General features: G+C 36.1%; 1 protein-coding gene across 14 annotated transcripts in view; it reads right to left on the bottom strand.

Moving 5' to 3' along the window:
- Positions 1–24,484, bottom strand: part of PLEKHA5 (pleckstrin homology domain containing A5) — a 238,784-nt gene that overhangs the window by 16,123 nt on the left and 198,177 nt on the right. For 5 of the 14 annotated variants that reach the window (XM_046011543.1, XM_046011547.1, XM_046011544.1 and 2 more), the window contains 7 exons: positions 22,591–22,653; positions 21,210–21,290; positions 20,926–21,075; positions 13,578–13,679; positions 9,669–9,780; positions 8,530–8,576; positions 6,493–6,610 (listed from right to left, as the gene is read on the bottom strand). In XM_046011543.1, the coding sequence (XP_045867499.1) occupies positions 6,493–6,610; positions 8,530–8,576; positions 9,669–9,780; positions 13,578–13,679; positions 20,926–21,075; positions 21,210–21,290; positions 22,591–22,653 (673 nt within the window). Of the gene's footprint in view, positions 1–6,492; positions 6,611–7,470; positions 7,660–8,529; positions 8,577–9,668; positions 9,781–13,577; positions 13,680–20,925; positions 21,076–21,209; positions 21,291–22,590; positions 22,654–23,164; positions 23,201–24,484 lie in introns of all 14 variants that reach the window. The other 9 variants (XM_046011539.1, XM_046011540.1, XM_046011545.1 and 6 more) reach the window with 3 other exon arrangements.

Genomic DNA, 24,484 nt, shown 5'->3' with positions numbered 1-24,484 from the left:
GCTCAGTTCGTGATCCCAGGGTCTTGGGATCAAGCCCTGCATTTGGCTCTTGCTCAGCAGGGATTCTGCTTCTCCCTCTCCTTCTCCCCACTGCTTGTGGTGTCTCTCTCAAGTGAATAAAATCTTTAAAAAAAAAAAAAAAAGGAAAGCTTTACTGAATTAGAATAAATGGATACTTCCATAATATGACAGCCCATATGAAAGCCAGTACCATGATCAATGGGAAAAGTTTAAAAGCATTTCCACTGATGTCTACAACAGAATTAGGATATCTGCTACCTTCTCTACTACCACTATTGTGCAACCACTGGCTCCAGAGAAGGAAGAGGTATAAAATGAGGAAAGGAAAATTATAAATATGACATAACTGTATATCTGGAAAATCCCAGCAAAAAAACTGAACTACTACTAAAAACATTTAGGTAGGGGCGCCTGGGTGGCTCAGTGGGTTAAAGCCTTTGCCTTTGGCTTAGGTCATGATCCGATCGAGTCCTACATCGGGCTCTCTGCTCTGCGGGGAGCCTGCTTCCTGCTCTCTCTCTGCCTCTCTGCCTACTTGTGATCTCTGTCTGTCAAATAAATAAAATCTTAAAAAAAAAAAAATTTAGGTAACTTATGCCAGTCTTAACTCAGCCCATGTGGTATGACTATAAATTGAATCTCACTGGTTTTTTTTTTTTTTTAAAGATTTTATTTATTTATTTGACAGAGAGAGATCACAAGTAGGCAAAGAGGCAGGCAGAGAGAGTGAGAGGGAAGCAGGCTCCCTGCAGAGCAGAGAGCCGGACGCGGGACTCGATCCAGGACCGAGATCATGACCTGAGCCGAAGGCAGCGGCTTAAACCACTGAGCCACCCAGGCGCCCCGAATCTCACTAGTTTTAAATCTGCATTTTCCTGTGACTAAGTGCACAGCACTTCTTTTCATACATTTATTTGCTATATGAATACACTGTCTTTTAAAAAAAAGATTTTATTTATTTATTTGATAGAGAGACAGAGAGAGAGCATGAGGGCAGAAGATTGGAGGGAGAAGCAGACTCCTTACTGAGCAGGGAGCCTGATGCAGGATTCAATCCTAGGACTCCGGGATCATGACCTGAGCCGAAGGCAGTCGCTTTACCAAATGAGCCTCTCAGGCGCCTGAATATACGGTCTGAGTCTTGTAAAGTGTCTGCTCAAGTGGGGTATACTCCCTGATTTTTTATTTTTTATTTTTTTTAATGTTGGCCGTGTGTTGTGCATTCATCAACAAGGAGAAGAACAAAGACCTGGTTTGTAGGTGGCTTGTTGTGAATCTCTGCTTTAAAGTTTCTTCAAATCATGGTTATATGCTTAATATTTCATTAACTTATACACTACCTAAATTTTCACTCAGCACTTACTACAAAATTATTGATTGCATAAATGAAAGAGACTTTCCTCTTAACTGTTTTTATTAAACAGAGCAGATAAAAAGGAGTAAGTATAAATATGTGCATGCATAAAGAATGACCTACCCATCTGGTCATCACATAGCTTAGAAATATCATCATAACCTTAAAACACTCCCTAATCCCCTTTCCTTATCTGTCTCTCCTCAGAGGTGATTAACTGCCAAATTATGCATTTATCTTCCCTGTTTTTCTTTATAGTTCTGTAATATTTCAATTCCTAAAAAAGAAAAATACTATTAGAGTTTTGCATATTTTTAACGTACACATATGTGGAGCTATATGTTATGTATCTTTCTACAACGTGATGTTTTCACTCAACATTACGTTCAATTTTTTTTTTTTTAAAGATTTTATTTATTTATTTGACAGAGAGAGAGATCACAAGTAGGTAGAGAGGCAGGCAGAGAGAGAGGAGGAAGCAGGCTCACTGCAGAGCAGAGAACCCAATGCGGGGCTCGATCCCAGGACCCTGAGATCATGACCTGAGCCGAAGGCAGAGGCTTAATCCACTGAGCCACCCAGGCGCCCCTACGTTCAATTTTTAGTTGCCTTACATTTTAGATGTTTTTATAAACACAATATAGGGTGCCCGGGTGGCTCAGTGGGTTAAGCCGCTGCCTTCGGCTCAGGTCATGATCTCAGGGTCCTGGGATCGAGTCCCGCATTGGGCTCTCTGCTCGGCAGCGAGCCTGCTTCCCTCTCTCTCTCTTTCTGCTTGTGATCTCTCTCTGTCAAATAAATAAATAAAATCTTTTAAAAAAAAATAAATAAAATAAACACAATATAGCTATACTTTATTTTTAATCCAGTTTGACAATGTTTTTCTTTCAAGTGAAGCATTTAGTCTAATTATATTTGTTATAATTACTCTGCCATCTATTTTTTGTTTTATATTTTATCCACTTCCTCTATTTTTTCTTTTTCTTCTCTTGGATTCTTCTTCAGTTTGCTTCCCTACTAGTTTAGAAATTATACAGTCTATTTCTTTACTTTATCTTATCCTTAAGCATGCACGCTTAACTTATTAAAGTATAAAGGTAATCATGACCACTATCATCCTCTGGAGCAATACAAGGACCTTAGAACATATTAATACCAGTAAGTTTGCTCCTGTTTTATATGCTATTGCTATAAATATTTTAGTTCTTTGCTTCTTAGACTTTCTATATCTGACCACTTTCCTTCTACATGAAATGTTACAGAACTCTCTCAAATGACGGTAAGTGGCAAACTCTCCAGTTTTTTGCTTTTAAAAAAAAATTTTATTTATTTACTTTTGAGAGAGAGAGCGAGAGAGCATGCAAGTGCACCAAGGGGGGTGGCAGGGGAAGGGGCAGAGGGAGAAGCAGACTCCCTGCTGAGCAGAGAGCCTGATGCGGAACTCAATCCCAGGACCCTGAAATCATGACCTGAGCCAAAGGCAGATGCTGAACTGGCTGAGCCAGCCAGGTGCCTCAAACTCTCCAGTTTTTGTCTTTACTGCTCCTTCCTAGTTTTACTGAGGCAAAATGTATAACTAAAATGCACAGATCTTAAGTGTACAACTGATGAGGTTGATAAATGCATTCTTGTCCATAGCTGCATAGGCATATATCTGTATAATCATTTCAGTCAAGATAAAGACCATCTTTGTTAGGGTGCTAAATGAGAAAAATGTGCAGCCAAGAATACTATATCCAGAAAGGATGTTATTCAAAATAGAAGGAGATAAGAGAGAAAGCTTCCAGGGCAAACAGAAACTAAAAGAATTCGTGATTACTAAACCAGTCCTGCAAGAAATATTGAAAGGGATTCTTTGGGGCGCCTGGGTGGCTCAGTGGGTTAAAGCCTCTGCCTTCGGCTCAGGTCATGATCCCAGGGTCCTGGGATCGAGCCCCGCATCGGGCTCTCTGCTCTGCAGGGAGCCTGCTTCCTCCTCTCTCTCTGCCTGCCTCTCTGCCTAGTTGTGATTTCTCTCTGTCAAATAAATAAAAAAAAAAAAAAAAAAAAAAAAAAAAAAAAAAAAAAAAAAAAAAGAAAGGGATTCTTTAAGGAGAAAGAGAGCCCAAAAGTAACAGAAACAGTGACCTCACAGGTAAAAGAATATACTAAATTCACTATCATTGTCAAATACTACTAGAAGTCCTAGCCTCAGCAATCAGACAACAAAAAGAAACGAAAGGCATTTGAATAAGCAAAAAAGTCAAACTTTTACTCTTCACAGATAACATGATAACTCTGTGTGGAAAACCCAAAAGATTCCACCCTAAAATTGCTAGAACTTTACAGGAATTCAGCAACATAGCAGGATACAAAATCAATGCACATTGCATCTCTATACACTAACAATGAGACAGAAAAAAGAGAATTTAAGGAATTGATCCCATTTACAATTGCACCCCAAACCATAAGATACCTAGGAATAAATCTAACTGAAGAGGTAAAGGATCTGTACTCTAATAACTGCAGAACAATTATAAAAGGAATTGAGGAAGACACAAAGAAATGGAAACATTCCATGTTCATGGATTGGAAGAACAAATATTATTAAAATGTCTATGCTACCTAGAGCAACCTACACATTCAATGCAATCCCTATCAAAATACCATCTACTTTCTTCAAAGAGCTGGAACAAATAATCCTAAAATTTGCAGTGAATCAGAAAAGACCTTGAATAGCCAGAGGAATGTTGAAAAAGAAAACCAAAGCTGGTGGCATCACAATTCCAGAACTCAAGTTCTATTACAAAGTTGTAATCATCCAAACAGTATGGTACTGGCAGAAAAATGGACACATAAAACCCTGGGACAGAATAGAGAAGACAGAAATGGACCCTCAACTATATGGTCAAGTAATCTTCAACAAAGCAGGAAAGAATATCCAGTGGAAAAAGGACAGTATCTTCAACAAACGGTGTTGGGAAATTGGATAGTAACATGCAGAAGAATGAAACTGAACCATTTTCTTATACTACACACAAAAATAGACTCAAAATGGATAAAAGTTTTAAATGTGAGACAGGACTCCACCAAAATACTAGAGGAGAACACAGGCAGCAGTGTCTGTGACCTGGGCTGCAGCAACATCTTGCAAGACATTATCTCCAAAGGGAAGGGAAACAAAAGCAAAAATGAACTACTGGGACTTAATTGAGATAAAAAGCTCTTGCACAGCCAAGGAAACAGTCAACTAAACCATAAAAACAACATATAGAACAAGACATTTGCAAATGTCTTATCAGATAAAGGGATGGTATCTGAGATTTATAAAGAACTTACCAAACTCAACACCCAAAAAACAAATAATCCAATCAAGAAATGGGCAGAAGACAGGAACAGACATTTCTCCAAAGAAGACATAAAAATGGCCAACAGACACATAAAAAAATATTCCACATCACCTGGCATAAGGGAAATACAAATCAAAACCACAGTAAGATACCATCTCACACCAGTCAAAATGGCTAAAATTAACAACGCAGGAAACAACAAATGTTGGGGAGGATGTAGGGAAAGGGGAACCTCTTACACTGCTGGTGGGAATGCAAGCTGGTGTAGCCACTCTGGAAAACAGCATGGAGGTTCTTCAGAAAGTTAAAAATAGAGCTACCCTACAACCCAGCAATTGCACTACTAGGTATTTATCCAAAGGATACAAATGTAGTGATCTGAAGGGATACCTGTACCCCAATGTTTATAGCAGCAATGTCCACAATAGCCAAACTATGGAAAGAGTCCAGACCGCCATGGACAAATGAATGGATAAAGACGTTTTATATGTGTGTGTGTGTGTGTGTGTGTGTGTGTGTGTACTTGCAATGGACTATTACTCAGCCATTAAAAAAAAAAAGAAAAAAAAAAAGAAATATTACCATTTGCATGGGTAAACTAGAGAGTATTATGGTCAGCAAAATAAGTCAATCAGAAAAAGACAGTTATCATATGATCTTACTCATGTGGAAATTAAGAAAGAAAACAGAGGATCATGGGGGAAGAGAGGAAAAAATAAGATGAAATCAGAGAGGGAGACAAACCATAAGAGACTCTTAATCACAGGAAACAAACTTAGGAATGCTGGAGGGGAGGAGGATGGGGGGATGGGGTAACTGGGTGATGGACATTAAGGAGGGCATGTGATGTAATGAGCACGGTATTACATGAGACTGATGAATCACTGACCTTCCACCTCTGAAACTAATAATACATTATATGTTAATTAACTGACTTTAAAACAAACAAACCACAATCCAAACAAGACTGAATCACTGCACTGTATTTGGCCTTTTCTATCTTTTTATTCTTGACTACAGTCCCCTCTATCCTTTTTCTTTACAACCCTAAAGAATTATCAGTATTTAAAAAAAAAAAAAAAAAAAATCATGGGTGCCAGCCTAGGTTAGTTGGAAGAGTGTGCAAATCTTGACCTCAGGGTTGAACCCCCATGTTGTGTGTAGACAGTACTAAAAATAATTAAATAAATAAGCTTTAAAAAGTCAGAGTACACCCGATAAGAGTACTATGTCAGGGAATTTGTTTACTTTTTTTTTTGGGTTAAATAAACTCTAGACCCAATGTGGGGCTCCAACTCATGACCCTAAGATCAAGAGTCACATGCTCCACCAAAGGAGCCAGTAGGGTGCCCCCTGGCCCTTAATCTTTTTTGTACAATTCTGAGTAAGTTTGGTTTTGAAGAAAACCAAAATGTCCCTACCCCCAAATCTCAGGAAATAGAAAGCTTTTTAAAAGTCTGGAATGTACTTCTCAGTTAAATCCTAACCTGGACTGATACGAAGCTTTTTAAAAAGTCTTTATTCCTCTTTGGGTAAATATTCCAGAAATATTAATTTATTTCAGAAGGGGATGTGGCCTCCTGCCTAGCTGAGATGATGTGTAATGTATGGTTTATGGGTCATGTTACCTTCCTAATACCTGAAACTTCTGAATTCAGAAGCTCATCAGATTCCAAAGGTTTCAGATCAGGGATTGTGGACTTATATATGTACTGGGCCAACACTGATTTTATTACTGTTAAAATGTCTAGAAAACACAGGAGATAAAACGTATCTCCAAATGCTGACCTTTTACGGAAGTTTCTATTTCTGAAACAGGTTCTGATTTTTCTTCTCCATTAGATTCATCAACTTCTGCCACTGTTGTTAACTCAGGTTCACTCTTGTAGAGTCTATAATCTGGACCCTTGAAAGGAACATGTGCAATTTCAAAGAAAGGAACATGTGCAATTTCAAAACAAAAAAAAACAAAACAAAAAACTGGTACAAGTTTCTTTTATAATGTTTACCTCTAAAGCCTTAAATCAAACCCTGAAAATTAAAAGCCTCTGTCAGCTATCTTGGGTACAGGCACAACCGATATATATAATTGATATATTACAACTAACATAGCAAAAAAAATCTGAAATATTTTTAACCAGCAAAAGTTTCAGTTCTCAAATTAAGAATATTCTTATTAAGGACAAAGTCATTAGAGCATTTTTTATCACAGCACATCTGAAGTCTGAAAATAATTACATCATATTAATTCAATTAGCCCTATTCCTTATCCCCTTCTATTCTCTTTTGGTTTATCACATTTTACATTTATTTGTTTAACCCCAAACCTCTTATTTCCAGCTTCCATGGGTAACATCTCTCCTTGGCAATGTCCACATCCTCTAATAGTTTTCCTAGGTGGAAGTGCCCATATCCTAACCCTTTTATCATTCCTAGCAGGAATCTTTCTTCATTCTCACTTCTTTCTGATCCAAAGATATTTTGCCTCTAATATATGGTATTATGGTATATTAACCACTTTACAAAAACATTTATTAAAAATATGAAATTATGAAGTATTAAAATTGTAAAAAAATTAAAAAAAAATGAGAATGGTAGAGCCAAAACAGGAAAAACACAAATGATAACTATATATAAACCAACAGACAGAAAAAACATTGGCTAAAAGTGGGGTTATGATAGAAAAAAAAAGGTTGAGTGTAAAATAAATTAACTTTCAAAATCAGGTACATGACGGATTATTCTGTGGCTACTGAAGCCACTTACACAGTGAGATCCATTTCTTGGATATCCTTGAACTTGATGAATCTTCTTTTCTTCAGGCAGATGGACTGGGCCCCTGCTATAACAGAGCAAGGAGCTGCTATCACTGGGCAGAGGGGGGATTATGGGAGGCTGCTCTGTAAAGTCATAGGACCGAGGAAGTGGAGGACGAGGTGGGACTACTTCCTCTTCCTAAAGATTGTAGAATAGTCACCTTATTTAGATAAGCACATTGAATTAAGTATATCTAAATTCTTTGCAATGGTAAGTCAACTTAAATTCACTTTAAGATAATTAAAGGGATACTGCCAAGCCAAAAGTCTCATATATTGAACAGTAATATAAAAAATGCAAAGTATGATAGCCAGTAACTGGTTCTTAAATCTGGCTTTATCTAATTTTTTTTCTGTAACACACAGGTTAGCTTTCATCTGAAGCTTAACATCAAAACAGATGTATGAAACTACTGTTCACTTTAAAAATAGAAGAAAATAATTAATTATTAATAATTATTAACTATAATTAATATAATAATAATAATAAAAATAATAATAATTAATAATTAATAATTAATTAAAAAATTTTACTGCCTTTTTTTGAATTTTAAGAGACAAAATGAAGAAACATTTCTTTTTGATTGGTTTTAATACAAAATTCACGACCACGGATGCTTTCCATCAGGTTGACAGTATCTCTTTGTAGTTGTAATTTCTCTAACAGTATGCACGACACACAGCCAACTTATCTATCAATCATCCTACAAATTTTATGAAGAATAAGAAACAATGATAAATATTCAAATTACTTATATTAGAAAAAGTATGACAATGTTAAAGTTCTAACACAGAGGAAAAGTAGTGATTCCATTTTTTTATTTTTTTTGCATTAAGGGAAGAAAAACCACATTTGTTAGAAGTATCAAATTACTGAATTAGAGAAATTTTAAGATTAAAACAATACCTTAAATATATTTAGGAAACATTTTTGTTATGAAGAGAAGACAAATTCTAATTCATGTGTTATACATTTAAAATAATTTAGAGATAGACAATCCAAACTTACCTCATTTTTGTACTTAACTGTTGAGAAAGTCTTTGACCCTGCCATACCTGTTAAAAAAAATGTTAAAATATTAACTACTTATATAAACATATTTAAATCTACAAAAAAAGAAATCATTTCATCTCACTTATTTTATTTTTAAGTAATCTCTGTACCCAAAGTGGAGCTTGAACTCATCATCCTGAGGTCAAGAGTCACATGCTCCTTTGACTGTGCCAGCCAGGCACCCCCATTTCATTTATTTGAAATGAAGCCTTCAGTTTCTAATCCCTTTTTTTATTAATGTTTTCAGAATTTGAAACCAATTACATTTAAAAATACAAATTGAAATAAAAATTAAAGTATGTTTAAATAAGAGTACCAGGAAATAGGTTTTCTAAAGCACTACTGATGTAAGCAAAATTCAGTACAATTTTTTAGGAGGGCAATGTGGCTGTGACTATCAAAATGAAAGATATGTGCTCATTTCCAGCTTCTTGTGATACATAAGTACTAGCATGTGCATTTAGTTATATATACAATAACACACATACACACACTAATATATACAATTACAGCATGGTTTATGACAGAAAAAAAAAACCCCAAACCTGGAAACAGGTACATGTCCAACAACAGAGAAATGGATACATTAAAGTTCATCTATACAATGGATTCTTAAACAGTTATTATTGCACTGTACTGTTCAGGAGCCAAAACCAAATTGCTGAAAAATAAGTATACAATGATTCCATTTTTTGTTGTGGGGGAAAAATTCATAAAAGCAAAATGTTATGGGTGTGTATAATTATACACAAAAAACAGTAACTAATTTTTTTTGTGAACTTTTGCTTTTTTATTTTATAAATGTGTGTACTGATTCAACGTTACATGAGTGCCTGTTTTCTGATGTCAAAAATCCATTCAAATAACAAAAAGAAATCCAATTCTGTGTGTCATTCCATTTACTCAGTTGTTTGCTTATTTATTTAAAAAGTTTACTTATTTATTGTAGAGTGATCTCTACATCCAACACGGGGCTTGAACTCACAACCCCAAGATCAAGAGTTGCATGCTGCTCTGCCTGAGTCAGCCAGGTGCCCTGTGTCATTCCATTCAGACATCAGATTATGGTCAATTACTGCAAAAAGCTGATTCACCTGTTTCTGTGGTGCCTCTCTGCTGTTTGTGTTTACTCAGTCCTTCCATGACATCCTGAATTCTCCAAAGTTCTTTCTGAATCTGTGCACGCTGAATTCCTGCTGATTCAGTCTTTCAGGAAAAAGAGCCCATATATAGGGGGAAAAAAAAGTTGTAAATTCCACTAATTACATATTTTAGAAAGTGAGAATTGCAGTGGATCAAATTTTGAGAATATTTAGTATGATCTATTTGACTCTCCCAAATTTTGCAATATCTGTGGCCTTTGATGAAACAGAGAAAGAAAAAATTCAATTTCTCAGACTTAAGTGCACTATTTCACATCTCTTCAATAAGCTTTGCCTTGCATTGCTGCTGGTCACAAGGGACTGAAAAACAGAAAGCAGAAAGAAAACAGAACAAAAAGAAACTCACAAAACTCAAATTAAAAAAAAATTTTTAAGGGAGAAGAAAAAAGAAATGGGAAGTATACAAATTTCCAAAGTTCTAGAAGTTCTAGAAAATGAGATCATATTGGTTTTCAACAAGATTCTAAGAGAACTCTATGACTTACTGATAGTTTGGATAATAAGAAATATCATTTTAAAAAAGGGGCGGGGAATGAAGTACAAAACTATCACACTGACCAGAAAAATTTTTTTCACTGAATATCAGTTTTTCACAACTGAAGATACTAGAATACAGTCAATACAGCTAAAGTCCTCTGAGGGGTGAAAACATGCTTTTGAAGTCAATAAACATATAGACTACGCTACGCTGCTTCAAAAAGACACTACGTAACCTTAGTTACCAGTTTTCCAAGCCACAGGGCCGGAAGCATCAAAATAAAAGAAGGAAGTATTCACACAAGACCCAAACACAAGAACAAGCCAGGGATGTGAATACTGACACAGACTTCTAGGGAGTGAATTTCAATGATAAAAATCAGATATATGCACATGTATATAGGATACATATTATTTTTGCAATAATTAAAAAATGTATGTAAGTTTTACCTATCTGAAAAGGTGTACAATGAAAATCTCATTTTTTATTATTTTGCATTTTTCTGATTCCTGGTGACTTTGAACAATATTCAAACACTTGTTAGCAATCTGTTCTACTTTCTATAGATTAATTAGTCATGTTCTCTGTCCACTTTCCTAACATATTGCTTCTCCAAATCAAAAAGAAATTTCCTTGCAGATCAGAATAGTCACTCTTGTTGAATTTTAGTGGTCAACAATACTTCTTGCCAACATGCCATCTTTTAAGTTGTTTATGTTGCCCTCATTGTTTGCTTATTTACTTAATTTATTATTATTGTTTTTAAAGGAAGGTCCATGCTCAATGTGGCGCTTGAACTCACAACCTCTAGATTAAGTCACCTGCTCTACGGACTGAGCCAGCCAGGTGCCCTGTTTAGTTATTTATTTAATAAACACTTACAGTTTATTTTATGTGCCTGATACTATTCTAACTGCTTCAAGAATATCAACACATTTAGTCATTACAATACTGATAGAGGTAGGCACTATTATTTTTATTTTACAGTTGTGAATCCTAAAGTGCAGAGTCATTATGTAACTGGTCTATGTGTAATGCTACATCTCATAGAGTGGGCCTTCTAGTTCTTTATTTCTTTCTTTTTTAAAAAAGATTTTATTTATTTATTTGACAGAAAGAGAGAGAGATCACAAGTAGGCAGAGAGGCAGGCAGGGAGAGGGGGAAGCAGGCTCCCTGGTAAGCAGAGAGCCCGATGCAGGGCTTGATCCCAGGACCCTGAGACCATGACTTGAGCTGAAGGCAGAGGCTTAACCCACTGAGCCACTCAGGTGCCCCTAGTTCTTTATTTTTTCAAAATATAACTACTGTGGCCTTCATATACCTTTAAAACATTAGTATCATTTTGTTAATTTTTTCAAAGAATTCTGAAGGAAATCTGGTTGAACAGAATTTGAGTTTATACAAAGAATTTTCATTGAGAGAATGTTAAATCAAGCCATCCATGGACAAGGGTTACCAATTCCACTTCTCTATTTATTCAAGTCTTATGCCCTATAATGTAGATGTTACATTTTCAGGATGAATGTTTTTTGTTAAGTTAAATCAGGTAAACTGCTGTGGCCTAAGAGCTAAAAATGAATTTTCACAACTTTAATATCTGCTCTTTTACAGAAAAAGTTTGCTTACTCCTGGGTTATTTCTTAGATATTTCAGGTTTTGTTTTTTTTTTTCTTTTTCTTTCCCTACTGTAGTTAGTATTAACCCCACTGCTCAATATAGAAGTCAAAACCACATGTGGTTCCTTAAATTTAGATAACTAAAATGAAATAGAATTTAAAATTCAGTTTCTTGGGGCGCCTGGGTGGCTCAGTGGGTTAAGCCTCTGCCTTCAGCTTAGGTCATGATCTCAGGGTCCTGGGATGGAGCCCCACACCAGGCTTTCTGCTCAGTGGGGAGCCTGCTTCCCCCTCTCTCTCTGCCTGCCTCTCTGCCTACTTGTGATCTCTCTGTAAAATAAATAAATTTAAAAAAACTTTAAAAAAATTCAGTTTCTTGTCACACTGGCAAATTTCAAGTTCCCAACAATAACATGTAGCCAGTGGCTACTATACTGGACAGCACAGACTGAGGACAGCTGGTTTTCTAAGAGTCAAACTTACTAACCTTTAGTCTTTGTATTGACTTGTCTGTTGGTTCAGAAAGTTTCCAATGCAGATGGCTAAATTTATATAGTCACAAGCATGAAGTGACTTTTACTTTATTTTTATTATTTTATTTATGTTTACAGAACATTTATTATCTCCCTTTCTTTTTTTTTTTTTAAAGATTTTATTTATTTATTTGTCAGAGAGAGAGAAAGATCACAAGTAGGCAGAGAGGGAGGCAGAGGCAGAGGGAGAAGCAGGCTCCCTGCCGAGCAAGGAGCCCGATATGGGGCTCCATCCCAGGACGCTAGGATCATGACCTGAGCTGAAGGCAGCCGCTTAACCAACTGAGCCACCCAGGCGTCCCTATCTCCCTTTCTCAGGGGAACACTTTAAGGCAGCTATATTACTGTTTATATTTTAAGACAAGAAAATAAACCCCTGGAACTTGATTCCAGAGTGACTATTTAAAAATGCTAAGCAGTGCTGCATCTTTCGCACCATATCAAAAGTCAACAGGCTAAAATAGTCTGATAAAAAAAGAGGCATTTAATACAGAATGCATTAGAATAAGTTTTCATTATTTTTTTATTTTTTAAAGATTTTATTTATTTATTTGACAGAAAGACATCACAATTAGGCAGAGAGGCAGGCAGAGAGAGAGAGAGGAGGAAGCAGGATCCCTGCTGAGCAGAGAGCCGGATGTGGGGCTTGATCCCAGTACCCCGGGATCATGACCTGAGCAGAAGGCAGAGCCTTTAACCCACTGAGCCACCCAGGTGTCCCTTATTATTTTATTTTTAAGTAATCTCTATACCCAACATGGGGATCAAATTCACAACCCCAAGATCAAGAGTTGCACACTGTACTGACTCAGGAGGCCAGGAGGCCCGGATTAGAACAAATCTTTTTTTTTCCCTTTTTATTAGAACAAATCTTATAATAAAAAAGAAAATTTACCCTTTATTTGGTAAATCCATTTAATTCAATACTTCAATGCTAACTTCAATATAGGCAGGCAGGAGCAAAAACATGACAGGGATCATACCATGTGCCAAAAGAAAAAAGGACTTTTAAACAAGGAGAAATGGGCTACTTTGTGGGACAGTAAGATTCCTATCATTGGAAGTATTTAAACTCAGGTCTCAGGGGGCCAATAAGGTAAAAAATATTAACGGCATGCACGAATCAACAAGGTGGATTGTACAGTACCAGTCAAAACCAGTTGAGACAATGCAAAAAAAAAAAAAAAAAACAAAAACCATTCACTTCTGTACCTGAACTTCACCAAGGCGATCTAGTTGTTCTTGCATCTGGTTCCTGGTAACAGTTACATCGTATTCTAACTTGTCATATTCTCTCCATGCTCGCTCCAGTTCCTAAAAATCAAAGAGCACTAATTACTTTAATGGGAAAAATGTACTTTTATATGGTTATCACTGCAATTACAAGCTTTCCAGGTTTTAGAAAATTGCATAGTTTGTAATGGGCAAAATAAAAATTTTTATAATTCATTTTCCTTTTCTTGTAATTCATGGGAAATGTCAGTTTAACAACACCAATAGTCTTGGGATAAGGAAAGAGGGTATGGAGTATGGAGGAAAGATTAATAATCTTAACAGTCTGTTTCTAACAGTTCTCTTTTTAAAGAGTTATTTTACTTTTGGGGCACCTGGGTGGATCAGTTGGTTAAGCAACTGCCTTTGGCTCAGCTCACAATCTCAGGTTCTGGGGCTGGAGCCCCAACTTGGGCTCCCGGTTCAGTGGGAAGTCTGCTTCTCCCCCTGCTTGTGCTTTCTCTCTCCCTCAAATAAGTAAATCTTAAAAAAAAAAAAAAAAAAAAAAAGTTATTTTACTTTGCATATTGTGCAACTAGCTTAAAATTACTTTTAAAAACTCGGCAATGAAAAATTATTCAAGGCACATACCTTTTTTTTTTTTTTTTAAGATTTTATTTATTTGACAGACAGAGATCACAAGTAGGCAGAGAGGCAGATGGGGGCTGGGTGGGGGCGGGGAGCAGGCTCCCCGCTGAGCAGAGAGCCCGATGTGGGGCTCCATCTCAGGACCCTGAGATCATGACCTGAACCGCAGGCAGAGGCTTATCCCACTGAGCCACCCAGGTGCCCCATCAAGCCACATACTTTCAAAAATTAAAATGAGTGTTAGAATTTGGCCATTTGGGATAATTGCTTTTTGAATCTAAGATGTCTCCTTAAGCAGGTTTTATAATGAACTACATTTTTTAAAAAGTAGAGATAAACCACTGGAGGTTTTTTAATCATCTCCATATTGTATAGGTAATTAGGGAATCTATTTAACTGGTTTCACAATTAATAAAATTTTTAAAAGGCAAAGTGATAAAGGAGTAAAGAGTTATATCTTCTCTATATTGTGTAACTATTAGTCTTCCCACTTGGCTCCAGCAAACTTTTACCTGAGTAAGGATACAGATCTTCTTATTTACTTTTTTATCTGCAGACCCAATGGCAGTTGGGTAACTGCAGACCCGACAGTTAAGTAAGATGGCATTGCCAGGCTAACACCTAACCTCTCTTGTAGAAAAGACACTGTCCAAAGGCTACAGAAGCATCTAAATGTAAGAACATTTTATAGGAAGGTAAGAATCCGTGTCTTTCTTATCCTAAAAGTATAGGAAACATACACTGTAGAGCCAGAAATTATTTTAAAGGTAAAGAAACACAATATACTCTCAAGTTTTCTAGGCTGCGAAGTCCTGCCACTGCACTGTAACATTTGGCCTGAGTCCCATCTTCCTGCGGGGCTTACCTACTTCTCCTTTACCTCTGGGCTCCTCAAACATTATTATGGCTGGGTAGAACACAAACCAAAAGAGGAGAGCAAGCAAAGGGGTAGCACTGGCGTAACACCAGCTTCTCCCAATACCTGCCTGAGCATTTCATTAATGAATCTATAAGTACCTTGTTGAAAATCTTTAGATATGACCTGTTTTTTGTTTTTTTTTTGTCAAGAAGATAATATACAGCACAATAAGGCAATTAAAAGGGGTAATGACTTCTAAACATACAATTATCTTAAAATCACAGGCATTAAGTTAGGAAATATCTTTTGATAAAAACATGGAAAGTTTCATGCTATATACAGTTAAGAGAATAAATGAAATCTTCCAATCTACAACCATAGCAATGACTCTCACAATGTTAAAAGGAGCTAAAGAACACATACTGTATAATTATATATGATTTATATATATGTAACTTTTAAAGTTCAAAAGTAAGCAAAAAGCTAACACATAGTTTAAGTCAGGTGGTGGTCTTCTAGGGAAGTAGTCACTGGGAGGGGAATTTCTGGCATGCTAGTAAAATTCAGTGCCTTGATATGGATATCAGTCATATTTGTGCACTTATCAGTCATATTTGTGCACTTAAATTGGGTGCACTGATATGACTGACATGACTGAGAGTGCATATTTGTGCACTCAAATTGGGTGCCCTTCTGAGAATATGTTAACTCTAACAAAGGTAAAAAAATATGTGTGTACACATGTACGATTGTTACAGGGGTGGCAGAAGATTTTCAAAAATTTGACTCTGTCTAACTTTAGGATGTGGAACAAGTAAAATGAGGATTTCAATATCTCACAGTAGAGCTATAATGAATACATATTATGATCTTTATTAAGAAAGTAATAGGACTAATAATTCATTTCTAAGTTTTTAATGTAGGAAGACCTATCCTTTCTTTTCTTTTCTTTTTTTAAGATTTTAAGTAATTTCTCTACACCCAACGTGGAGCTCGAACCTACAACCCCAAGGATCAAGAGTTGGATGTCCTAATGACAGTGCCAGCCAAGCGTCCCTCCTTTTCTTGTCCAATATCAATGGCAATTCAGAACCAAATATAGCCATGAGAACAGTTACACAATATGCTACACACACATAAATGTGTAATCTGTATTTCTAATCTTTAACTTGTATCTGTAGTTTCTCTTCTAATCTCTGAAATAAAAACTATATTCCATCTCAAAGAAAGTGGCTATTATTCTTTGTACAAATTTTAGATGTAATAAATTTATATACTTATAAATGTAGAAAAGCTAGAATACAGGGAAAGAAAAAGAAAAAAATACCCATTATTGTATTACGCTTTTGTTAGCAATTTGGTGGATATTTTTTTGCTTCCTCAGACACACACAATGGAAATTTACAAATATACACAAAAGTAGGACCCACTATTTTTTTTTTTTTAAAGATTTTATTTTACTTATGTGACAGAGAGCAATCATAAGTAGGCAGAGAGGCAGGCAGAGAGAGAGGGGGAAGTAGGCTCCCTGCCGAGCAGAGAGCCCGATGCGGGGCTCGATCCCAGGACCCTGAGATCATGACCTGAGCCGAAGAGCAGAGGCCTAACCCAATGAGCCACCCAGGTGCCCCAAGTAGGACCCACTCTAAATTCAAGATGCCAGTCTGGTTTCATTTATAGTACTCCTATTCTTTGAGTACTACAGTACTCCTATTCTATCTTTGTGGGATTATTTTAAGGCAAATACCAAGCATCATACAGATCATCTATAAATACATCAGTATGTATTTCTTTTTTTAAAAAAAGAGATTGTATTTATTTGAGAGATAGAGGGAGTGACAGAGAGAGCACCAGTGGGGTGTGAGGGGGAGGGGCAGAGAGGGGAGAAGCAGACTCCCTGCTGAGCAGGGAGCCCAACGTGGGGCTTGATTCTAGGATCCCTGGATCACCTAAGCCCAAGGCAGATACTTAAGTGACTGAGCCACCCAGGGAACTCTCAGAATGTATTTCTTGAGAATAGAAACTTAAAATGAAAAATAACATGGAAATTCTTGCTTTAAAAATCATTAATATTTATTCCTTAAGAAAGCTTTTTAAAGGATTTTATTTATTTTAGAGAGAGTGTGTGTGAGAGAGGGAGTGCATGAGCAGCAGGAGGGGTAGAGGGAGAGGAACAAGCAGACTCCCCGCTGTGTGAGGAGCCCAGAGTGGGGCTTGATCCCAGAATCCTGAGATCATGCTAGTCAGACTCTTAACCGACGGAGACTCCCATGCGCCCCTTCCTTAAAAGTGTTGTAAAAAATTATAACCCCTATCTCCTATCCTCCTCTCTATGCCCTTGTTACTTATATGGGGATGAGACTGAGTTACCCGACCTGCAGAATTTCTCCCACTCTACATTTTGCTAATTGAATTCCTGCATTATTCCTTACATGCTCCTGTTTCCTTTTATTTCCTATAAACTTGTAGTTACATACTGAGGCTTATCGAGATTCAGATTTGATTTTCTGGTAAAAAATACCTCACAACTGTTGCTGGGTACTTTCTACGGCAGCACGTCAGGACGTGTATGATAGCGGACTCTCTCTTTTGGGGGGATGTTGTGTTGTAATTATAAAATAACCAGGTGATTTAAAAATTTTCTTGGGGCGCCTGGGTGGTCCAGTTATTTGAGCGTCTGACTCTTGGTTTCGGTTCTGGTCATGATCTCGTGGGTCATGAGATCCAGCCCTGCATCAGGCTCAGAGCTCAGCAGGGAGTGTGCTTGAACGTTCCCACTGCCTCTCCTTCCACTCATGCATGCGCTCACTCTCTAATAAATGTATCTTTAAAAAAAAACTATCTTAAAATCTTTCAAAACAGATTCCATGCCAATCATGAATATTGATGGAAGGACTACAAAAAAAATGACACTATTGTAACCATGATTCTCAGAAGCTCTTTATTACATAGAGGATGAATGGGTATTATATGAAGATATTTAATGGGCAAGTTTTCCCCAAGGCATTCTGTTTGTCCTGATTCCCTGTCCCTGTAAGTTTATAATCCTAGGCTCTAGAATATCCACTGGAGTCTAAAATCCATTTACTTATAGTCCTCCTAGCTACAATCCAACTTAGACCACACATCAGTTTAATGGAAGTCTATACACACAACCTACTCACTGTAACCCTGGGTAATCTCTCTGACTCAGTTTTCCGTTTTTAACATAGTTATAATAGTACCCATGCTAAGGAGTTATGGGGACTAAGCACATGTACAGTACTTAGATTCTGGCACCCAGTAACTGCTCCAAGAAATATTCCTGATTTTTGTTATTACTTGATATTTTGGTGGATAAATATATAAGCGAACTACTACTATGATTCAGGATGAATGGGAGGCCTTTATAACTGTTTTATGATTTCTGAAATTCCAGTTCTGGATTTTTGAGTAAGATCATTTAAATTTGATTTCAAGTTCCATAAAGTACATGTTATATGACCATATAGATATTGAAATGGAGTAGAAAGTAGAGAAACCTAAGAAAAAGTCCTCGATTTAGGTGTTGATTCTGTTCCTTACTAACTATGTTACAAACACAAGTCATTTAGCCTCCACGAACCTCAGTTTTTTCATCTATACAGTGAAAATAATAAATATAAAAATAAATGGAGATAGTAATTATATTTATTTTGCACAGGATTTTTTTTTTTTTTAAGATTTTTTTTAAAATTTATTTCTTTGACAGAGAGAAATCACAAGAGAGGCAGGCAGAGAGAGAGGAAGGGAAGCAGGCTCCCCGAGGAGCAGAGAGCCCGATGCGGGACTCGATCCCAGGATCCTGAGATCATGACCTGAGCTGAAGGCAGCAGCCTAACCCACTGAGCCACCCAGGCGCCCCTGCACAGGATTTTCTTAAAGATCAAACCAGATAACATATGTGAAAAACACAGAATTACATATATATTTTGCTGCCATTTAGATGAGTCACAAGTTATCTGTTTCCTTGAATTGCTGGGTAGAGTAAGAGAAGCCCCCATTGAGCTGATAAAGCCTAAGAATATTTCTCTTACATACAGACATGAGGCCTAATATAAATTCTAAGAGAGGTAACTGTAGCAGACGTGACGGAGCTTCACACTATAGCCCCTTTGCCCACTTAATTTCAAGGGACTGTGGTACCAGTCTCATGCCAAGCCAGCTAAGGCAGTTTGGAAGTGTGGGTGAATTAAGGGCACTGAGGCAACTTCAGCCAATGAGTGAGAGATAGCCTCCCAGCATAGCAGAAAATTTGGAGCTATCTACTCATTTCCTCAGAAAGTCCCCAGTTGTATACAGTGGGAACCAGCTCTGTAGGGAAACTTTTACTGGCTTTTCTCCCTTCCTGTCTCATTCTCCCCTACCCTCCTTTCTGCATCCTGGAATCATCTCCTAAATAAACAATCTTAACCCAGTTCATCTTATAGGTTCTGCTTTCAGAAAAGACCCCAAACTAAGACAATGACACACTGAAAAATTTCAAGCGTAACTGACTGTTATTACAAACTTTCTCACTAATCAGGCTTAGGTAAAAAGAAGTAGAAACAAGGTGAGAACACAGGGGCACTATGTGCTTAAAGCATGTATGCTTATTGGATGGGGCTCACAGAGACAAGATATAGTATCAAGAATTAAATAAAAATAATGGGGACACTGCTTTACATGTCTGTCTTGTGTTAATCCTAATTTTATAAACCTAAATGGCTAACCTGGTGAGGAGAAGATGTAAGTCATTCAGTTCAACCATCACCTTTTTTTTTTTTTTAAAAGGCTGAGTGAGCATGGAGCCCAACACAAATCTTGAACTCACAACTCTGAGATCAGGACAGGAGCTGAGATCAAGAGTCGGACACATAACTGACTTAGCCACCCTGGTGCCCCTCAATCATCAAATTTTTAATGCATATCCTACAGTACTGGATGCTAGAGTGACAAAGATAAATGAGATAGGGTTCTGATTTCAAGGAGATCACAACTGGAAGGATATTAAATTCTTAAAATATGTACAACACAGTATAATTAAGAGAATCAAATGAAATGATGGAAATATCCAACCTGAAATCACACTGCAGCCATGAAATGATGTCAATGGCTTCCTAGTGAAATGGTTAAATGAATCGAGTTACCATCTTTTCAAAATTATTCTAACTCCCCTAAAATCCATGAAATAGTTCATTAAAAAAAAAAAAAGATTCTATTTATTTATTTATTTTTGAAAGGTTTTAATTTATTTGACACAGAGACAGAGTACAAGTAGGCAGAGCTGCAGGGAGAGGGAGGGAGAAGCAGGCTCTCCGCTGAGCAGAGAACCCGATGCAGGGCTTGATCCCAGGACTCTGGGATCATGACCTGAGCTGAAGGCAATGGCTTAACCAACTGAGCCACCCGGATGCCCCTTTAAGATTTTATTTTCAAGTAATCTCTACACCCAACACGGGGCTTGAACTCACAACCCCAAGATCAAGAGTCACGTGTTCTACCAACTGAGCCTGGCTGGTGTCCTGAAATACTTATTTTCTTAATGCAATAAATGTTAACATATTTACTAAGTTTTCATTTGAATAATACATAAACGGAGTATTTATCTCCCTTACAAAACAACTATCTCACAAGGAAAAGCACGCTTACCATAAGAGAAATAATTGTATTTATTTTGCACCAGAAAACAAATCGCCCCTTAATTTTTATTAGTTAGTAACAAATTAATTTCTCATTATAGAAAAGAACTAAAGACAGTGAAATTACATAGAAATAAATAGAAGAAAGGAAAAAAAGTGTATAGTATTTCAGTGACTCTTCTAGAAAAACTCTGCTACTTACAGCAGTGGCTCGGGAGAGTTCTCTGCATGTACTGAGCAGTCCGTTTTGTAGGTCGTCCCTCTGCAGCACCACGGTCTGAATGGCTGCTGGGTTATCTGCATTCATTTCTATCTCTTGGCTGGCTGATAGCAAAGCTTGCTCAAGCGTGTACTATTATAATAAAAATAATTACACTTAATGGTCTGCATCATCGAATTAATTCTTTTTACTTTCGTTTTATCAGTGTCCTGATAAGAAGCATAAAAAGTAACATCAATTGTATATAATAAATAGGGTTGTCCTACTTTCTCCTTGTGAAGTTGCTGAAGTTTTTCTTCCAGGGCATGTACCACTTTATCTTGTTCACACAACCGGCTTAACTTGGCCTAGGTTTTAAGAGAAAATCTGTTGTTAGCAATTTTTAAATTTTTCCTGTAACTGGCGGTAGGTAGTCCTGTAACTCAAGGTAGGTGTGACAAGAAAACACATTGAAGATAGCCATAGAATACCTAACGAGGTCAATCTTTATTTCAATCAGTAACATAAAAAGTAGCTTTTATTTTATTTACTAATTTTTAAAAAGATTTTATTTATTTATTTATGAGAGAGAAAGACAGGGATAGTGACAAAGAGCACAAGTGGGGAGGTGAGAGAGTAGCAGGCCCCACCCTGAGCAGGGAGCCTGACATGGGGCTCCATCTAGTTGGTTAGGTGGATGAGCCAACTAAACCCACCCAGGAGCCCCCAAATTAGCTTTTAAAGATACAGTGCTTAATAAACATGCATATAAAGCGAAAAAGCATTTCAACCATACTGTTTAATCTACATAATTTGAGATATTATTAGTAATCAAGCAGTTTCATATAACTTTAAATTATTTCAGTGCGGTTTTACCTCCTTAATGAAAATATCAACTGGATTCTGTTTTTATATTTTAAAAATTATGCTCTTATGTTTAGAAAATGTAAGCAAAAGATCGCTTCTAATTTCAATAATACAAATATAAATTTGCTAAATGGAGAAAAAAATCATTTTCAATAGTTTAAATGTTTGAAATTTTTGGTATTACCCCAATTTCTTAATTATAAAAGAATCAGTAGATACTCCAGGAAAATTTCAATACTATAGTAAACAATGTAAATATGCCCCAAACTTGACTGCATAATGATAAGTAGGCGAGAAACTGGAGACTTCACTTTCTTTGCCTTGTATCTCTTAAAGAACTACCTATCTTTGTTAGATGACAAAACTCAAGCTATACCAAATACAATATACTGAAATGAGAAGATATAATGCTGTAAGCCAACCTATCTAAAATAAAATAAAAATAAGACTTAATTTTAAAAAGGAAGTAGTGACAGAATGTTCAGAGGCTGATACTTTCTCTAGAAGACTGACAATTTTACTTTGTCTCCAGTCCTCCATACTTTCTGTGCTTAGAAACGTCTTTTACTTTCCTTTAAGTGATTCTTAGTCTGCTCAACTGCTAATTATGGGGGGAGGGGTTGTTACAGAACAGAGGAAAGATGATTTAATTTAACCCAAGTGTAAAAGAAGAAAATGCTATTTTATTTGATGTCCTTTTAGAGGGCAAAGGAGGAAGAGGAAGTTTTTGTCATGCTTATTTCCAGTGTTTTGGCAGAGAATGTAAGAGTGCTGACAAGATACATAGTAACTGACACTTACATCGATATCTATTTCTTCAGGTCTGTATTTATATAACGTGCCTCTACATTCATCTTGTGACAGCTATAGGAAAAAAAGGTCAGGGAACAAGTTTAAAAATAATATTAAAAAATATTTAGCCTACAGTTAACATTTTAGATTTATGTAACAATAACAAAAATGGGATTTTAATGATTCTTATACTTTAAGAAGTTTAATTCAAACACAGATCATTACAAAAGTAGAAAAATATTTAACAGTGATACAATATGCAAGATACATAAAATGGTGTTAACTTAAGCTTGTCAAACAAAATAATAAGTTGGCCAAACAAATTATACAGCACCTTACATTTTCCATTTGTAAGACACACATTATTTTAGTGAAAAATTGACAAAATACAATCATAGCAACTATACTGAATCAAGTAGTCAAACCAGGCATATTTCAGCAGTCAAAACCATTCTTCACAGTATACACATAATCACACAACTGTGTATGTGTACACTCAAATGTCAACACATCTCAGTACAACTTTTATTAACAAAACCTTTAACATACTGTATACATATACATAATATAGAAACACACATACACAATATAAACTTATCTTGCTCTTCTGTCTTAAGAACTAAAAGATAACGGGGGAAAAGGATGGATTTAATTGAAAAGAGGAAACTCATTCAAAACCTCATAAAACTGAAAGCCTATGTTGTAAACTACGGATAATCGAATTTCATAAAAAGTTGTATGTGTTCCTTGACACCATTTATCTTATGGTACTGTAAGAAATTACTGTTCAATGCATTTAAACATCCTTTCTTCGGCTTCTTCCCAATATCTTTTGGTCAAACAAATCTTCCTTTCTGCTTGTTAATCAAGATTTCAAAAGCCATCCCTGTCAGTTACAGCACAGGTAACATCATAGCCTCTGCAGGCAAAATTTCACGCTCTCTGGTCTTTTGACTTTATATTGATTGCTAAGACAGTTACAAAAACATAGCAGGAAAAATTTACTTGGGCTCATTGCATGTTTACTAAATGGCACACCTTTTTCTCAAAGTGGGGATGGGAGTAATGTATCCCCACTATATTCTAGATTGGAAAATTAAACTTATGTAAACACATATAAATGAATAAAAATGATAAAAAATGTTATAACTATAAATGCCCACTCTAAAATACTGCTTGCAGTTACATCTTCAAAAGGAGGCATAATTTAAATAGCAGGTATCTTTGAATTGATCTAGAAATGTGGGTATCAGGAGATTAAAAATGTAAGCATTACAAATATACAGTAAGAAATCCTGGATTTATGTGTTTCATTTCAAGACATTACTTTCACATCCTCATGCACATGAATCTGTGACTATTTAAAGGTATGCAGTGACTAAACAAAACTTTCATAGAAATGAATTATCACATGAAAAATGAATTTAATGACAAAAGTCAGAATACTTGCGCACTATTTTAAAATAAAGATTATTGAATATGTCCTAAAGTGTCAATTGTCATTCTCAATTAAAGCACCTAGATCCAAGAAAATAATTTGTACTCTTTTCTGGAAAAAAAAAAGTGGTGAAAAGTTTAAAAATGCTTAGTCATGATAAAAAATTAAGATAATGCCAAAATTAAATTTTTTCATTTATAAGAAATTAGAGATGTAAAGCCTTTAGCTTCTAAATGTCCAAATACACTTAATATTTAAAGTTAAATGCAAAACAGCTTTACTAAACCATGGAATGTAAAATTTGGATGAAACTAGTGGATGGTGCTATACCTAGATTAAAATATGAATTCTATCCTATATCCCAGGGTCAACAGAAAAATGTCTAGGATTTTAAAACAGAAATTCAGCAATGTGTAATATAAATTTAGGATATTAGTATACTTTTTTTTTTTTAGAGATTTTATT

The sequence above is a fragment of the Meles meles genome, chromosome 7 (assembly GCF_922984935.1).
Source record: "Meles meles chromosome 7, mMelMel3.1 paternal haplotype, whole genome shotgun sequence".
Classification (NCBI taxonomy): domain Eukaryota; kingdom Metazoa; phylum Chordata; class Mammalia; order Carnivora; family Mustelidae; genus Meles; species Meles meles.
The sequence above is the reverse complement of the archived record's forward strand: the minus strand, read 5'-3'. Positions and strand labels throughout refer to the sequence as shown.